Source organism: Motacilla alba, chromosome 8 (genome assembly GCF_015832195.1).
Source record: "Motacilla alba alba isolate MOTALB_02 chromosome 8, Motacilla_alba_V1.0_pri, whole genome shotgun sequence".
Taxonomy (NCBI): Eukaryota; Metazoa; Chordata; class Aves; order Passeriformes; family Motacillidae; genus Motacilla; species Motacilla alba.
Window position 1 is genome coordinate 16674796 of NC_052023.1, and position 17458 is coordinate 16692253.

The 17458-nt window shown below is 40.2% G+C and overlaps 1 protein-coding gene across 3 annotated transcripts in view; it reads left to right on the forward strand.

The window, feature by feature from the left end:
- Positions 1-4382: 4382 nt before the first annotated feature.
- MTF2 (metal response element binding transcription factor 2) overlaps positions 4383-17458 on the forward strand; it is a 29132-nt gene continuing 16056 nt past the window's right edge. Inside the window, exons 1-8 of one of the 3 annotated variants that reach the window (XM_038144291.1) lie at positions 4383-4653; positions 4994-5048; positions 6455-6529; positions 13590-13788; positions 13920-14001; positions 15253-15348; positions 15738-15838; positions 16167-16315. In XM_038144291.1, coding sequence (XP_038000219.1) covers positions 15273-15348; positions 15738-15838; positions 16167-16315 — 326 coding nt within the window. In that variant the 5' untranslated portion in view covers positions 4383-4653; positions 4994-5048; positions 6455-6529; ... (1 more) ...; positions 13920-14001; positions 15253-15272. The remainder of the gene's footprint in view (positions 4654-4993; positions 5049-6454; positions 6530-13589; positions 13789-13919; positions 14002-15252; positions 15349-15737; positions 15839-16166; positions 16316-17458) is intronic. The other 2 variants (XM_038144292.1, XM_038144290.1) reach the window with 2 other exon arrangements.

Sequence of the window (17458 nt, forward strand, 5' to 3'; positions counted from 1 at the left end):
AGAAATAGTGACAGAGAGATTTAAAGAATAATTATAACATTGCTAAATGTTAATTTTTCAAAGGTAAACAACCCTCTAATGATTTTCAAGTCTAGATGTAGCTTAGTTCAGAGGCTAATTTAGATTGTGATACAAAGAGATCATCTATTAACCCACACAGTAATTGCTGTTTAATATATATATTGCAGAAGGGCTTTAGAGACTTAATAATTAGAAAGTAGGACTGCAAGACTCATAATACTCTATCTTAAAAAGTTAGCAGAGTTGTAAATATTAAGAATAAAAAAATAATTGCTTAGGATTAGTGGGGAAAATATGTTGTTTTTCTATACATTGAATTTAACAGACAAAACCCCAGTATTTGACTGGCTGAATTGGGTCAACAATGACAGTGAACACATTTAAGAGGGCATTTATAGTTTAAAATTTATTGGGCAAGATCATGACATTCACAAGAAGATGATGGAGTGCAGGGCAGTTTTTTTCAGGATTCCCTGATCCTTGAGAAGGTAAAAAAGGAAGAAATGGCAAAGTGCTAGAAAAAACATGGTTTGTGTGAAGACCAACGTAAAGGTACCTTACCACCAGCAATATTTATTTACTTTCCTCTCTATTGATGTTATATGAGAATGAAAAATTATTGATATTCTTGTGTATCTAGAAAAATATTTAGAGATGTTTATTTTTAAATGGTTTTGGTGCTATTTTTATATCTGTAGCATAAAGAGAGAATAATTACTACAATTGTTAGCTAGTTGTAACACAATTAATATAAAATTCTTCATATCTTGCCTATTTTTAAAATTTTGAAATCGAAGATTATTTTCTTAGTTGAGCTCCAATAAATGCAGCATATGTGCATTATCTTACTAATTAGTATGCTTATGTAAAAGTGCATGTACCATATTTATCTTGATTTAAGATAGGAAGATCCCAGATGAGCTTCCTTGCTGTTTCTGTGCTTAAACAATGCAGAGAAAATGTCCTGGGATCTAATTTTCCCTCCTCGCTGAATTGTGGTCATGACAACCATCTGTACAAGGATAAGCTTCACAGTATTGTCTTGTTCAAGGGTATCATTTTATGTTATGTTGTGGGATACAATAAGGTAATGGCAAATAATACTGTGCAGCCGTTGGTGCTCTCATCTACATACACTGCTAACTTACACTTTTGGTTTTTGTGTCTTTTGGTTTGCTTGCTTAATATTTATGTGGACATTGAGGCAACAAAAGTATAAAAACATGAACTTGCAAAAAACACATTAACATTTGAGAGAAGGGCTAAAGGAAATGCCATTGTTCTGACTCTTCAAATTTATCCATCTCTGCTGGGTACTGGGGAATTTACATGTTGAATATGAAATGTAGCTTTTCTCTGCTGTGCCAGCAAGGCAGGATACAATTTTTAAAATCCAAGACTTTGCTTTTGCATCTCTTTATGGCAAGATATTACCTAACAGTATATGGAGAAATATAAAGAGAGGTAAAGACAGTGCTAGATTGTTATTATCTAGCTTCTTTCTAAACACAGTTGTTTATAAGATGATGTGGAATAAAGCTGAATATACCTATTATTAAGAAGAATACCACAGATAATAAAAGTCTCTTTCTCCAAGACTTCTACACAGGAAAGCCCTTACTGACACTGCAAGTAATTTAATTTAATTTGGCTTTGGTCACTGTGTGCATCAAAGGACAGACATAATATATCTGGGATTGAAAACACACAAGGAAAGATTGCTTAAGCTGTATTTTGAAATACTTTTGAGATATTAGCAGAAGACAAAAAAGAAAGTACATTAAGAAAGTTCCTTCTAAAGGCATGCCATACAGTCTTGCTGAATATGAACAGAAGATATAACTGGCTGTTTTAGTTACTACTAGCACTGAATGCAAAGCAGACAAAGATTCTAACTTGCTCCAAATCAGATTAATCATGCATGTCTCATAGTGTAGCTACGGGAATGCTAGAAAAAGTTGTTTAAACATTCTAAATTGCTAAACACAGCAAATTTTGCTATTGTTGTGGATTTTTTTGCCCCACATGTCAGTCATTAACAAAGATCCTCCTTTTGCAAATATAGGTTTTCCAGTTTGAGCATTTTAAATTGAAAACCATTTGTAAAGGAGCATTTGCACATTTCCAGTAAGATTTCCAACCCTGTAATAATCTGGTCAGGCTGTGCAGAGGAATAACCAATGTTACGCTTTCTGTACAAATTTTTTGTCCTGGAATACAAGTTACTGAACTTAAGTCACCTGTGTCCATGTAGCCCTCAGCCATTTGATTTACCTGATCTAGCAGATGGATTGGATGGGTAGGAGTCACACACCTTCTGCTCTGGAAAGGGGCTTCCTGTCACATGGAAATTCAGTGACTTGCTGAAGTGATCAAAAAGGATGTTATAGTATGAGTTACTAAATTAGGTCAGTGGGGAATGAAGTGTCTATGTGGGAGGTATAGAGCTTGGAATCTTTCTAGCTACCAGTAATAGGTGAGTTTAGAGGAAAAAGAGTAGATTTTTTTTTTTTTATTCTTGGTGGTTGGCTATGAGCTCACATTGTTCTTCTTGGATATTACAGGAGAATTACATGGAATCGAGGTTGGGGTAAAATACTTATAGTGTACTCTTTTTAGTAATAAGGTTAAAGGTAACAAGATTGTGGCCTAACTAATGCAATCTGTGTAATGGCAAACAAATCAATTTACCAAACCCTAATTATTCTTATATAATGTAGGGATTCCTCATTTGTTTTTGTGCTGCCCTCACATAATGCTATTCCAGCAGCATCTCCTAGCTTTGTGACAAGTGGTGCTCTATGGGTAGGATGGGGCCATGCAGCTCTGCAATTCTGCAATAGGTTCTGCAAACTCCTGCTGGGAGCAGTATTTTAAGGACAAGGAGTGTAGAGATGGCATGTCTTCCTTGTCACAAGATTTTGTGTTGAGTTTCTGGGGGTTTTGGAGCTGGTGGTGAAACAAACAATTTACATTCTAGGCAAGCGTTTCTACTTCAACAAATTTTTATTAAATTAAAGATTTAAAACCAAGAATTTTTATGTGGATATACTTCAGATTGAGTCTATTTTTTTTCCTCCAGCTGGCAACCCTTTTCCTTCAGCACCAGCAGTACCTGGCTGCTGTTCACCATACATGAAAATCTGTGAAGAGCAAACAGGGCCCTTTGTGTTGTCCAAGTCTGTTTTTAGCAGACCATCACAACTCCAGAACAGTGCCTAGTTACTGCATCCAAGGGAGAACTACCCCCTCAAATTTGTATTTAAAACTACTCTGAAAAAGGGATTTTGCTTATAAATACTTTATTCTGATGTAACTACGAACCCAGCTGTACTCCAGTGCTCTGCCCAGGCTTCCCTCCCCGTGCCCTTTTCCAGGGGTGGCAAACTGCTCCAGTACCTTAGTTTCAGTGGCTTATCCCAAGAGGGAAGATGGCTTTGAGAACTTGGGCAGTTTGAGCAGGAAAGAGATTGGAATCCTAAATTCACCATCCAGTTTTCTGAGTTCAGCCACTCCTGGGAGACACCAGTTGGTGAAATCTGATCCAGGGAGCTCTTGCACCGTGGTGCTGCACAGGGCTGAGCTGCACACAGCAAAGGCCCCTACATGGTTAGGGCAAGCTTTACAGGGTTTCTAAACACGGTATCGGCCCATTGCCCTGCTTAGCCACGCGGACCATAGGAACGGGCCCACTACTGGAGTCTGAACAACACAAAACACAGCGATGGAAAACAAAAGGTATTTCCGGAATCAGAGAATTGTTAGTGTTGGAAGGGACTTCTGGAGATCATCTAGTCCAACCCCCCTGCCAAGGCAGGGTCACCTAGAGCAGGTAACAGAAATGTGTCCAGGTGGAGACTCCATGATCTCCCTGTTCAGCCTGTTCCATTAGCTTAGCCAATACAGCTGCTGCTAAAAACTGGAACTGAGGTTCAGCTCATCTCCTAAAATGGCAGCACCCCGATGTCAGTGCACAGAAACACATCGTCCAGTCCGCTGCCCACGGGCCGGCCGCGGCAGCCTCCGGTATCCGGGCCGGGCCTCGCCAACCAGCGCGGCAAGGTAGAGCCAGAGTCATTCCACACGACCGGGCCAACGCCACCAAGGCGGGGAGCTTTCCCCGAGCCCGACCTGGGGTTCTGCGGAGCGGCGGTACCCGGGCCCTCCCGCATCCCCTCAGGTGCGGCGGGAACAATGAGCGCCCCGGCCACAGCGAGCCCCGGCGGCGCGCACGGATCCGCGCCGGGCGCGCACGCCTAAAGTAGTCCCTCTTTGTTCAGCAGCGGCGAAGGCTCGGCTGCGCCCGTGTCCCTCCGCCGCGGCGCCCCCGCGCCCGCCCCCGGCGCTGCCGGCGCAGGCGGGGCCGCCGGGGCGGGGCCGCGGCCCTTTGTGCTCCCAGAATGCACCAGCGCCTCCTCCGCGGGAAACAAAAATGGCGAGGGGCTGCGCTGGGGCCGGGCTGCCCGTGAGGCGGGTCTGACCGTCCCTCGCCGCCTTCCGCCTCGGGTCCGCGCCCGGGGGCCGCTGCACGCCGAGCGCCCGGCCGCACCGCGCCGCGCCGCCGGGGGAGGCTCCCGAGCTCGTCGATTTCCCTGTATGAGGCGGTTGGCACCACTGGAGAGACCGAATGAGGTGAGGGGTGGGGGGGAGGGAGCGCCGGCCGGGCCCGCGCGGTGGGGGGGGGGGCGCGATCCCCGCAGCCCGGGCCGCCGGTGCCGCATCCCGGCGCCGCGGCGGAGAGCGCGGCCAGGGGCCCGCTCCGGCGCGGGGAGCCCGAGGCCTGGGAGGGAGGAAGGGGGAGGGAGGGAGCTCCCTCCGAGCGGCCGCTGGCAGGCGAATGTGAGGGGTCAGTGGTGCTCCTCGGTGACCAAAACAAAGGGAGGGAGGCAGCGGGCCGGTCGCGGGGCCGGGGGCTGCAGCGGTGAGGTGCCATCAGCCTCGCGCCAGCTGTATTTCCATCTTCTCCCTCAAGGATATTGTCCGAGTAGGCTGCGTTTGCTCGAGTGCGAAGAGAGCAGCACAAAGAGGTAGTGGTTTTCGTTGGTAACTTTGTGTTTGGGGTTTTTTTTTTTTTGTTTCTTTTTGTTTGGTTGGGATTTTTTTGTGTGGCTTTGTTTTCTTTTTTTCTTTTTTGTTTGTTTGTTTGAAGTGCCTCATCTCTTAATTTCTGTCAGGCTTGACGATTTGAATGTGCACAGCAGGTTTTTAGTCCACTTAAATGTGATAACTGTTGCTGGCTGAAAGGATATGCAGTAATGCATTTTCCTTTTTTTTGGTATTGAATTCCGTGGAAAGAATGGGCTGATACCTTTTTTAGTGAAAGAGAACAATATGGTTCTGTGCTGGATGCTCTGGATGCTGTTATTAGTGTTGAAATACAGGGGGTTGTCGTTCATCCATAAAGGATCGGGGTGCTATTAGAAGTAGAGGGCCTGCGTAGTTTAATGAAAGGCTCTGCCAGGAAAGCAGTGTAGCATTATGGTTGTTTCTGGAATTTGTGATAGGCCCAGCTTATCATAACTTTAAAAGGTCAAGCGTAGCAATGGATAATGACATGGGTTTCTTCTGACTTAGTGTAAGGGAATGTGATCAATGATATACGCTCAAACTGCCAAAAGTATGCGATAGTAACAAAAAAGTTTCCCTCTTGTTTCTTTTTCTTTTGATCCGTAGTCAGGTTGGTAAAAGTTAACCTGGTAATGTTTGTCTCTTTTTTTGAGAGCTCAAATTGCATTTAATATGAAAATATTTGAGATTAAGAGAGGAGGTGAAAATGTTTCATTTCTGTATTATTAGAATACAGGTTAATGAGTTCATAGGTTTTCATTTAACGGAGGATAAGGGAAAACAAAGATTGAACATGTGAAAGGAAATGCATAATGTCGTGAAAATGAGAAGAATCTTTGCAAGGAGCTGCAGGCTGTGAAATGTGGATCTGTGCTGAGAGTATAATGTTAATGTTTTCCACAGTTAACCCTTCTTTTGTCGAATAAAGGTGTGTGGCTTCCCAACAACTTGCCCTTTCTGTTCTGGAAAGAATTTAAAATCAGATGTAGATGCTTCTCATATGACTTAATATGGCTAGTCAGCAGGGTGTATATATATATTTTTTAATAGGTGAAAGAGACGTGTATTGATAGTTAGTATGAAGTTACGTTTGTCCTTCCCTGCACCAGGAGATCAGGTAAATTTTATGAGAAGAGCAGCTGTAACAAATAAGTTCCAGTTGACTTAAGTATTCCCTGGAGATGGATGTGAATTAATGTAGAGGCACTGAAGCATATTTTGTGCTCCTCAAGTGAGTTGTGGAGAAGGAAGCTTGGAGATGTGACTAGAAGCCAGTATGAATCTTGGATTAGTTTGTGAATTGGCCACGTTTTTTGCGCGAGCGGCCACTGGCCTTGCTGCAGAGTTGGTTTCACCTTCTTCACAGGCCTTCCTTGCCGGAAATGGAGGGGAAGTGTGTCTTTGAGCAAAACACAGCAGGAGAAGAATTATAAAACCACAGGTATGGCTGGAGAGAGAATCTCCATGGAGGAGTGAAATCAAGATACTTTCTCTGAGAGAAGGACAGCTCATGATGAGGGCATTCTTGATGGGTCTCGACATACTTCATTAACACAATATCTTCAAGGGTAACACTGCTTTATTTATGTTTTAGATCTATTTATTTTTTAAATTCTGTGGAATGCTTACGGAGGCTGTTCTTGCAGACTAACCTTAAAGAAGGAAACTTATCATTATGGGATTTTGGTCAGCTCTGAAATCCTTTTCCTTCCCCATTTCTCCCAGAGCAAGGTAGCACATTGTCTGTTATTTCTTTCATTGCTGGGGTGCATGCTCACAGTCCCTTAGGTCTGTTGCTGTGTGTACTGGGTTTGGATAGTGTAGAAACCCAAAAAGCAGTTGCTGCATTTACAGAGCTGCTGAGGATACGATTAAGGGGAATTATGGTTGGAAAAGGTGTCTTGTGACCTGTTACCATTGTTTTCTCCCTGTACCTTCTTGTGCAAACACATGATCAACCCCAAATGGCTCTTGCAGTACTCAACTGCCCTTTCTTCCCTACCTACTGTGTTATTCTGTAATGATCTCTGAAACTCTAATCCTTTCACTGTTTATATCAAAGAGATTTAAAACACTTCTAGTTATTTAAGATTTCTTGAGGGAGAATGTGAGCAAGAATAAAATCACAAATGATTGTAGTATAATGAACATGGGATTACACTTTTCCTGATGACCACCTCTTTTTAACAGCATGCATGGATGTCATTAAGGACACTCATATTTCACCGGGTCAGAGAGCAAAACCACAGTGTTCTATCTAGATGCTGTCTGACAAGTTTTGTGTCACAAACAGTCACTTCCCTTCAGTCCTCTGGCTGAACTTTCTGATATGCAACAGATTCATAGACATAACTACTAATCAGATTAATAAGCTGAGGGGCCTCACTTAGTTTTTATTACCAGTTTTTTATTTCTTAGAGGCAAAATGTATTGCTTTTGTCACTTAATGTAATGTATATACTTTTGAAAGCATTAATCTATTTTAAAAACTCACAAATGAAAAGATATTCTGTGATAACTAGAGAGTTCCCTAAAGAGTCTAACCAGACAGAAGAATTCAGAGAAAGAAAATTATAGCCAAAATATAAGGCCCTCTGACAGAATTAAAACCCTCACCAAAGCCAACCATGCTATTGGGATAATAATGTATTATGTAAAATCACATTTGGTCATCATGCCTACTATAGGGTTGATTGGCTAAAGCTGAGAATTAGCAAATTACAATTTCTCGTCCTGCTGACAAGGAGTGTCTTATACCGAATGGTTCCCCTGAAATCATTGTTAGGACAAAGTTTTTCTGCCTTAAATGATATTTTAACCTCTATCCATGGTGGGTTTGTTAAGCATTGCTTGAGTGGCCTGTGAGTTGGCTTGCTGCAAGTTTGAATAAACATGTGGACTTGACTCATGTAGGCCCATGAGACCAGGCTGCTTTTAACAGCACCAAGGAAACTCTGTGATGTTCTCATAGGGCTCCTCCTCGCTATTACAGGTTGTGAAGAGCAGGGCTAATCCAAATTGCTTAGAGAGATGCACATATTGCACCCGTCTTTGGAAAGGGCTGAGTGTTCAACCCAGGGAGCCACAGGCTGGTTAGCTTCACTTGGTCATTAGGGAAGTCATGAAGTCTTCCTGGAGGATGTTTCTGGATGCATGGAAAGGTGATGGCTGGTAACAACCACCAAAGATACAAATCACGGCCTCAACAGCTTGGCCACCTTCTGTGTTAAAAATGGCACGGTTTTTGAACATGGGCAGAACCTGGCCAGCCTCAGTTTCAGCAAGGCTGAAGGCAGAGGTTGAACATGAACTTCATGAAATTCAACAGATGAGAAAGCAAAGTCCTGCATCTGAAGAAGGAACCCCAGGCTAAGATTGGCTGGGAGTCAGTTTTGCAAGATTGTCTGGGGATCTGACAGACAGAAAGCAGAATACCAGCCAGCACTGCGTCCTGTGGGCTAAGGCAAGTGGTATCCTGGGCTATAAGAACAGAAGTAGAAGACTGAGGGGAAATGGTTATTTCCTTCTGCACAAAGTCATCGGACAGCATCTCAGTAGAACGCTGTGTTTGGGTGCTACCACTGCAAGAGATGTCAAACTGGAAGAGTTTGGTGTAGGGCCACCAGGACAGTCAGGGACTGCAGCACTCGCTCTGTGAGAGGAGGCTTAGGGAGCCAGGCTTGTTTAGCTTTAGGGAGACATAACTGCAGCCTTCCAGCTCCTGTGAGAAAATTAGTGTGATGCAGTTAGTCTGTTCACAGCAGTACATGGCAGGAGGAGAAGAGGTAACATGCCTACATTGGAATAAGAGAGATTCTGATGGGGGAGGGAACATTCCCCCTCTCGAGGGTGTCAGCTCAGCAGTGAAACAGGGGCACAGGGTGCTTGTGTGGCCACCTGGTTTGGCCTCATGGCTGATGCTATGCTCAGCAGGACTAGAGAATTCCTGAGAGCCTTTCTACCCTGAATTATTCTATTATCCTAAACAACACTTAAAACTGAAAGTAATTTTGATAATGTATTTCTTATCCCCCAGTCATTACTCTCTGCTTTTCTAGACTGAGGGATGCCTAGATTATAGTCCCCTTGCCTTTCTTTGGTACAGTTGGCTTTTGATTGTACCGGCATGCAGAGTAGTGTAAAGATAAGGAGCTTCAAGTGTGTTTTGTAGATGTTGCGTGATACAGCACATTGGAAAAGCAATATCCATTTCAGTCTATGAAGTAGTGTAGAGGATAGACTGTAATCTGGATTTGTACTTGAGCCTTTGCTTAATAAAAGTTAATGGCAATGCGCTGATAGAATAGCCTGTTTATGTGTAATTGAAAAGTGACTGTTGCAATAACGCTGGTATTATGAAAAGCAAAGTGGTTTGGTTTTTTTTGTTACCCATTGAATCAACCTGACCTGAGGTTTGGACCTGGGTTGCGGTGGAGGAAGCTAACCCAAGTTTGACTTGTCATCCTGTTAATTTTGACTGTCTTCTTGGCCCAGCAGAATCTTTTTATTTGCGGGAGGGAAGTATGTTTGCCACAGTGAACAGATAGTGGTTGGTATGAGATCTCATGAATAGTGGGGAAGCTGGAGGGAAGAAATGTGGCCAGGATCCAACATTTCTCCTGCTGTTAACGTAGGTACCAGATCCAGGTCACAGGCAATGTTGGGAACACGGCTTGAGCTTGGTTATGTGGAGCTGGGTAAACAAGCTATGATTATTACTCTAAGACAAGATTAATTTCCCTTTTTTGCTGTCTTCTAGCTGTGAGCACTTGTGTACCTGGCTTGTTTAGTCACCAGATCTTTCTGTGAGGCACTTCAATTAATTTAAAATATCAGTCAGTGAATTCATATTAAGGGAAAGCAAACTGAATGGGAAGTTAATGGAGAAGCCAGCTTGTTATTCCAGAGCTGCTGGGAAGGCAGCAAGCTGCTGTATTGGATAAGCCATGTGTGAAACTGCCATGAGTTTTGTTCGTTCTGAGCCCTTGCTGCATCTTCACTCCCCTCATTTCATATGAATGTTAACTCTCCTGTTTTAGGGAGAGAAGACTCTGGGTATTTTACAGCATCTTACAACTTCTTCATAGTTCATTTTTCTCTAATAAAGGGTAATAAAGGGCTAGTTTGCAACTTCAGACAAAAAAATTGCAATTAATCAGCAGTAACATCATACTTCCAGAATCTGAAGTGATTATCTCTAGTTGTCATAAGGTCTTTCACTATATTTTCCTTTCCTGTGGGATACCACATTTCCAGTTTTGAGATAGATCCTAAACCTCTGTGGGCTGTCTTAGTACAATGCTCTGTGTGTGATTTATCTCTGAATTCTCTTCTGATAAATCTTTCACCCTTCACTGTGATTTGTATTTACTAGGAATAAATGACCTATTTGTCCCACTTTGAGTTTTCTCAGTGGATTAAAATTTTCTTTTAATGTTCTTTGGGCACTTTGTTGTTAAAACTTCGTTTTTGGAAGCATTGAGGATACTATCTGTGCTCCTAGAGTAGCTATCCTCTGTTACTGTTGCAGCATTTTTGAATCGGGCAGCTCTTCTCGAAAAGTTTCCTGAAATTGTATGGGTTGTTAGTGAACCTGACTAGTTCAGTCATGCAGTCTGGCAGTGCCAGCTGAGGGAGTTTGTGTCCCAAGTTGCTTGTTTGCATTTATTCAGTTGTGCTTACAAACAGTTCTGTTAAACAGATCAGTGAACTGAGATGGCTGGGGAAAAAAAAAAACAAACAAAAAAAACCAAACCAAAAACCAACCACCTTTCAAGGGAGTTTTTCTTAACAGAAGTTTTTTCACAGCAGTTGTTGAGACTGAAGGAGTACAGAAGTATTAATGATTTTAAGAAAAAGACACTTGGAAACAAGAATGCTCAGTCTTTTTAATCCTCCAGCCTTTTCACATCTTGTTCCCCCAGCTTTTCCACTTCTTCCTTCTGTAGGGTAGCTGTGGAGGCATCAAATGGACACCAAAACTTTAACTGCTGATAAAGAGGTCAGAGTTACAAGTGAGTCAAAACTAACAAATCTAATTTTGATAAATACAATGCTAGGCATAGTAACTGCTTATAGTTCATAAATCAGACTGATTTAGGTAGTTGACTTTGGGAGGAAGTTTGCCATTCCTGTTGACAATGACAATTAATCTCCTGCTTCTGCAAGGTATTATGAACTAATTCATTAAGTAGATGAATAGAAGGTATCGATCTGCTTGTCTTGCTTGAGAATATCTGTGGCTATGGTCTAGACTCCAAGGTGAAAATCAGTGAGCATTTTCAGTGCTTAATGGCATCAACTTCTCAAGAAAAGGTGGAAGTGGATTTCTATTTTCAAACGTTTATCAGTGTGCAGACACATTTTACTGACTGTCACCACTAACTTCTGAAAGATTGTATGGGTATATAAGGACTTTTTTTGGTTTTACATTTTAATTGCTAGAATAAGAATACAGCACAACGTACTTAACATGGAGTAATAGATGTAAAGCCATACATACTGTATGACATACAGTGTAGCTTGCTTGTAAAAATTAAATGAGATAATGTAGATCTTTATATTGTATAAGAGTTTTTGAAAAATAGTGCATCTGATTAATACTGTGCAATTATAAGTTCTTGGAGAGAAGTGTTTAAGATGGTGGGGAAATTGTTATTTCAAGGTTACTAATTTTGTTGGTAACCATATTATATGTTAGGAAGGTGCTATGAAGCTAACTTTAGGGAAGACTGGAAAGCAGGTTGCTGGAAAATGTGGAACTGTAACCTTCTTGCTTGCCAATTTTAAAATTCAGTTTGCATTTGAACTTCCAACAAAAGTTTTATTCTAATGGTAGGTGTGACTTTTTGACATTCCACTACAACAGTTAGAGCTGTGACAAGACAGATGGGCAAGTTAGTAGCATTTTGTGCATGTGGCTTTTACGCTGGTCTGCAATGTGTTTCTCGTGCAGTGGTTCTGGAAGATACTTCAGACACCTACTTTAAGTAACTTATGTCCTGTTCATTAAAGTCAACTTGTTAAAACTGTTGACTTCCTACTTAATCGCAGTCAAAATCATTGAGGGAGTGTTTCCCTGGAGAGAAACTTCCTATCCATGTGGCAAGCAACTGTTAAGTTACTGTCAGCCTATTGTAATAACTAACCCTGTTTTCAGTGTCTGAGATAAACCATGAACTGCCACAGCAGGAGCTGCTTCATGAGCTGTTTAGTTGTCACTTCAGCACTGCCATCACTCACAAAGGGAGCAGTGTGGACAATGGAGAAGTGTCTGGTTTATTGGCTCACATCTTTGCTGGGTATCAAGGTTCTTCAGGGTGTGAAGCTGCTATTGTGTATTTATGTTGTTGTATAAGTGAATGTATAGATTCATTTAAGTGTTTTGTGCGAGAAAATGATGCACTTTTTTTTTTGTTGTCATGCTTCAGTGGTATTGTGAGACAAACCTTTGCACTTAAAAGAATGCTTTTGAAGACTTTTTTTAAAAATAAAGCTCACAGTTGTTTTTAAAGTGACAATCTTACTGTTTATGATAACTGAATTTGAGTCTTTTTGTGTATTTGGTACAAGATCTTTCACACATTTTTTCAAGTACTGGAAAAGAAGAGTAAACATTCCTGCTTGGTAGCAGGAATAGCTACCTATTTCTAGGCTAGCCTAGCTAAGCTAATCTAGCTTTTTCTAGGGTCTTAAACCCCAGAAAAAATTTGGAAAGAAAATGTTTGAGCCTCTCTGAGGGTAGTTATATCAAACCAGTTGTAAACCAGATGTTTGTGCCAAGAAAGCAAGAAGTGTCCTGGGCTGCCACACTTTTACTGTTACTGTAAACCTATTTTGAGTGCTGCATGTATCCTGTCTCATTTATCAGAGGTTAGAGTAGAGCTGAGGAAAAGTAGCAGTAACTTGAATCAGCTTTTGTGTAAGAAGCAGCAGAATTGGTAAGATTCTTTATCTGGGAAATCTGGCTGGGTGGTGGGTCTGAACATTGTTACTTGCACCATGAAGAGAGAAGATGGAAAATGACAGTTTAATTTTCTGATGCAGTGATGAAGGATGCCAGATGAAATGATAAGGTGTCAGCTGTGAAACAAGCCAAAGGATTTTTTTGTTCCTCTGGTCTTCATTGCTCACCCATCTGAATATTTTTGTGTTTGGGATCAAGCAGGACTTCAATTGGTGACCCAGTTGTGCATGAGGATGCCAGAGGCCCATTATAACTGCTCTTACTGTCATGTTGTTGTTAAATGTCACCTTGGTTATAAATATGCTTAAAGCAGCTGATTTTTTTGTGCCTAACCTTCTTGGTTTAAACTGTTTAATATGATATTTTAAGCCATTACCTTTCCAGTTTTATTGTGATATTGTGAGTAGTAAATTACTGAAGGTGTGTGAAGTTACAAAAGACAAGCAGGTCTGTTGTTCTCTGGAGTCGGTCCTGTTGGTATTTCCAGTGCACTGTTCCTTTAATCCAGTTCTGGTTACCTGTTCTCTTCCCTTAGAGACTCCGCCGCGGTGGGAAATTCACTGGTCCATAAGCGGTCTCCTTTACGTCGCAGCCATAAGAGCTCAGCATCTCTGGCCAAGCTGTCGGTGCATGATGGACAGAAAGCCAAAAAGCCACTTTGTAAATTTGAGGAAGGTCAGGATGTCCTAGCTAGATGGTCAGATGGCTTGTTTTATCTTGGAACTATCAAAAAGGTAATCACAATTTTTAACTTCACTGGGGTCCTAAAATTTTGCATACTGTTGAAAATTGCAGTATTATTGTCTCACTTACGGAGTATTAAATAAATTCTTCTGTTTGGTTCCACTGTATTTCTGTCTTTCAGATAAACAAACTGAAACAGAACTGCTTCGTTATATTTGAAGACAGTTCCAAATCCTGGGTTCTCTGGAAGGACATACAAACAGGCAAGAACTTCCATGAAGTAGTCATTGTTTGGTATCCTATTTGTTTTGATTAGTGTTCTCTGTTAAAAAAAGATTATTATGTTATATTCTTTTATTCTAAAGAGTAATACAATTTAATGTCAACCAGGAGCAAAAATTAAATAAGAAAAAAATGTTTTCAAATGACTGTCATTGAAGTTACTGCTTTGTTTTGGGCTTTTGTTTGTTTGTCTGTTTTCACATGTGTGAGGTGGAGAAGACTTCTAAAAGTAATCACATTTGAGTTTGTTTGGGTGGGGGTGGATTAGTTCTCTGCCTTAACAGAAAATTCCAGGCCCTAATTTACACCAGGTTTATATGCTTTGTACTGTTTTCAGTTGAAATGACATGATATGGAGAGAAACGAGAGCTTGGTGAATCTTAGGTTTGAACAGAGTTTAGACGCTTGAAAGGAACGCCATAAGTGTTGCACATAAGAAACCATTACAGCTTTTGGAGTATTCATGTGATATAAAGAAATGTGTAGTTATCAAGTGAGGTACCCATCATATAATACCTTCCTGGTTTTCAGACATTTCGATAGTAGTTAATGTTTTTGTAACCTAGTGCTAATGAAGCATGGATGATAATTTCTTCTGAAAATCAATTACCATTTCCTCATTGTACAAACACAATGGAAATCTGCTCTGGCTCTTGTGGATTCTTGATGTTTAAGCTAAACACTGTCTACTTAAAGGAAAAGCTTTGTATTTGTAATAGCAAAAAATCAACTGCTTTATTTCTTTAAGCTTGTAAAAAATGCTGTTCTGCTGCTGTGTAGTACTAGTTTGTAATCTCTGATTCATTTATCTTAACTATCAAAATTTAATTAATGAGTATGAGAAAATTTCAAGTTGATGACCCTTATGGGTCCCTTCCAGCTCAGTTTATTTTTAGGTATTTTGTTTTTAGGTATTTTTAGCCTAAATTTGCATTCTTCATTCAGTTACTGGATTTTTGTTGTTGATGTTGGGGAACCATGGACTGCATAGTCAGTAGGCAATATAAAGCCTATAAATATCTGATAGCTTATCATAAGTGATATAAATATTTATAACACAGTCTGTACAAAATGTCTGAATATGTTCTTATTAAGAAGTTTGTCACTGTAACAGTGTGTTTCTACAATGCATGCATCTGTAAGTGAAATTATGAAGAAGGCTATACATGTGGTAACTGTGTTTCAACTGCAGATATAATCTGAAAAAAAATCACAATCTCATCTTTGTCTAGGAGCCACTGAGAGTGGGGAAATGGTCTGTACAATATGTCAGGAAGAGTATTCAGAAGCACCAAATGAAATGGTTATATGTGATAAATGTGGGCAAGGTAACTAGATTTTTTTTCTATTTTCTGCATTTTAAAAGATGTTTTGATTTGTTTCACAAAGGAGGATATTTGCCCGGCTATGACTGACTGCTCAACTGATCTTAAATTTTGTAGCCCTTAGTGGCTATTAACAGCTCAGTGAAAGATGATAATCCATGTTAAAGTGACTAACACCTCTTCTGTAAGTCAAGATTATTTTTTTCTACTAAGAAAATGAAAAAAAAATTAAAATTTTGAATGTGTTACCAATCTTTTTGTTCAGGTTTTTGGCACTTAATGATGGATAATGCCTTATAGTTGCATGAAGTTATGTGCTTTTGGCAACATAGTTAATTCTATGTAAGCTTTTGTCATTTTAATAACAGTTTGGCTGATCATTTTTCATCCAGGTTACCATCAGCTGTGTCACACACCAAATATCGATTCCAGCGTGATTGATTCAGATGATAAATGGCTCTGTCGACAGTGTGTATTTGCAACAACAACCAAGGTGTGTTTCTAGAAAAAAACTTAATACATTTCATATTGCCTGCATCGTTGTTTTTGAAATTGAAACAGTAAAAAGATATGGCTTTTTTTCAGTGATGTCTTTTTTATCTTTGATCTAAACACAAATTTTATATCTTGAGAAGTAATGCTGTTTTTAGAAATTGACAATGCTACATTTTAAACAAACATGCTAGTATTAAAACATAGATACACCTGAAAATATTTGACTTGAAAGTTATGAAAACTTTTCTACAATCAAATGAAAAGCTTTGAAAGTTTCAGAAATACATTACTTTACAAAAATCAGTCATGTATCTGTTCTGGCCCAGAGAGGTGGTGCGCTTAAGAAAGGACCAAATGCCAAAGCACTGCAAGTCATGAAACAAACGTTACCATATAATGCAACAGACCTTGAGTGGGATGCAGGTCATAAAACCAATGTCCAGCAGTGTTACTGCTATTGTGGAGGACCTGGAGAGTAAGTAAATGGATAATATGTAAGAAGTTTTTTCTGCTGCAGCTACAAACTTTGACTCTTTTCTTCTAGACTTCCTTGTGAACTTGTTAGTTTTTGTTTCTGTTGTGTGTACATATCAGAAACTGGATGCAAAGTGGGGTTTTGAATTCTCTGTAACATTTTTGAAGTGTCTCACAGTGGGAAATATGGGAGAAGAAAAGAAATTAATATAAAATATTTTTGCTTGTTTTAATTTTGTAATGTGACCATCACAGATCATCACAGTACATTCTGTAATGAGCAAGAAATTTTTTTTGCATTGCTACTGTTGATGTGTTGAGTTTGGATGAAATTGTTTGTTGATGGTCTTGCAGTTCTAGGCAGAATTTTTCTGATGTTAACTCAGCTCTGTCATAAATCACAAAAATAAATGTACCTAAAGATTAGTTTATTAAATTTTGTTGGAATAGACAGCTCTCTGATTCTACCATGTTATATCCTGGTTTTTAGTAACTGGCAGGGGAAAGATTTTTCCCCCCCCCCCCCCCCCTTAGGGCGTTACAGAGTCCTCTGCTGGTTCTTTTTTATAAGAAAGACAAGAAGAGGACTTCTTAAGCAGGTAGAGATGAGTACTCTGGTGTCTGCATGAATGAGTGAAAGAATAAGATAGTATTGAAGATTTGAGGTCAAGGCAAGTAAAGAGTCCCACAAAAACAATTTTTGAGGGTATACATGCAGGACAGAGCTCTGGTTTGACTTGAGCAAACATGGCTGTCAGTTTTGCATGGTTCCTTTTCTCAAGGGAGAAGCTGAAAAAGGAAAAGGTGTAACCTATGAGGTTTCTTTTAAGGATTTAAGTAGCTGGATCTCCAGAACAAATATTTGTGACTTAATGCAGTTGTGTTGTGCTTAAGAAAGTAACAAGGAAGCTAAATCTAGTATGGCAGAAGGAGCTTATATGGAGTTCCTGAATTGTTACTGAGAATTAAAAGGTGGATGTCGGAGTAAATTAAATGGGTCTTTTCTTAATTTAATAATTTGATTAATTCTTTTACTAGGCTATCTTTTATTATTCCTCTCTGTCTTTCCTAGTAATTCATTATGGAACTAAATGTTACTGAAATATCCATAGAGATGACTGTTTTATAAACTGTTCAAATCAGT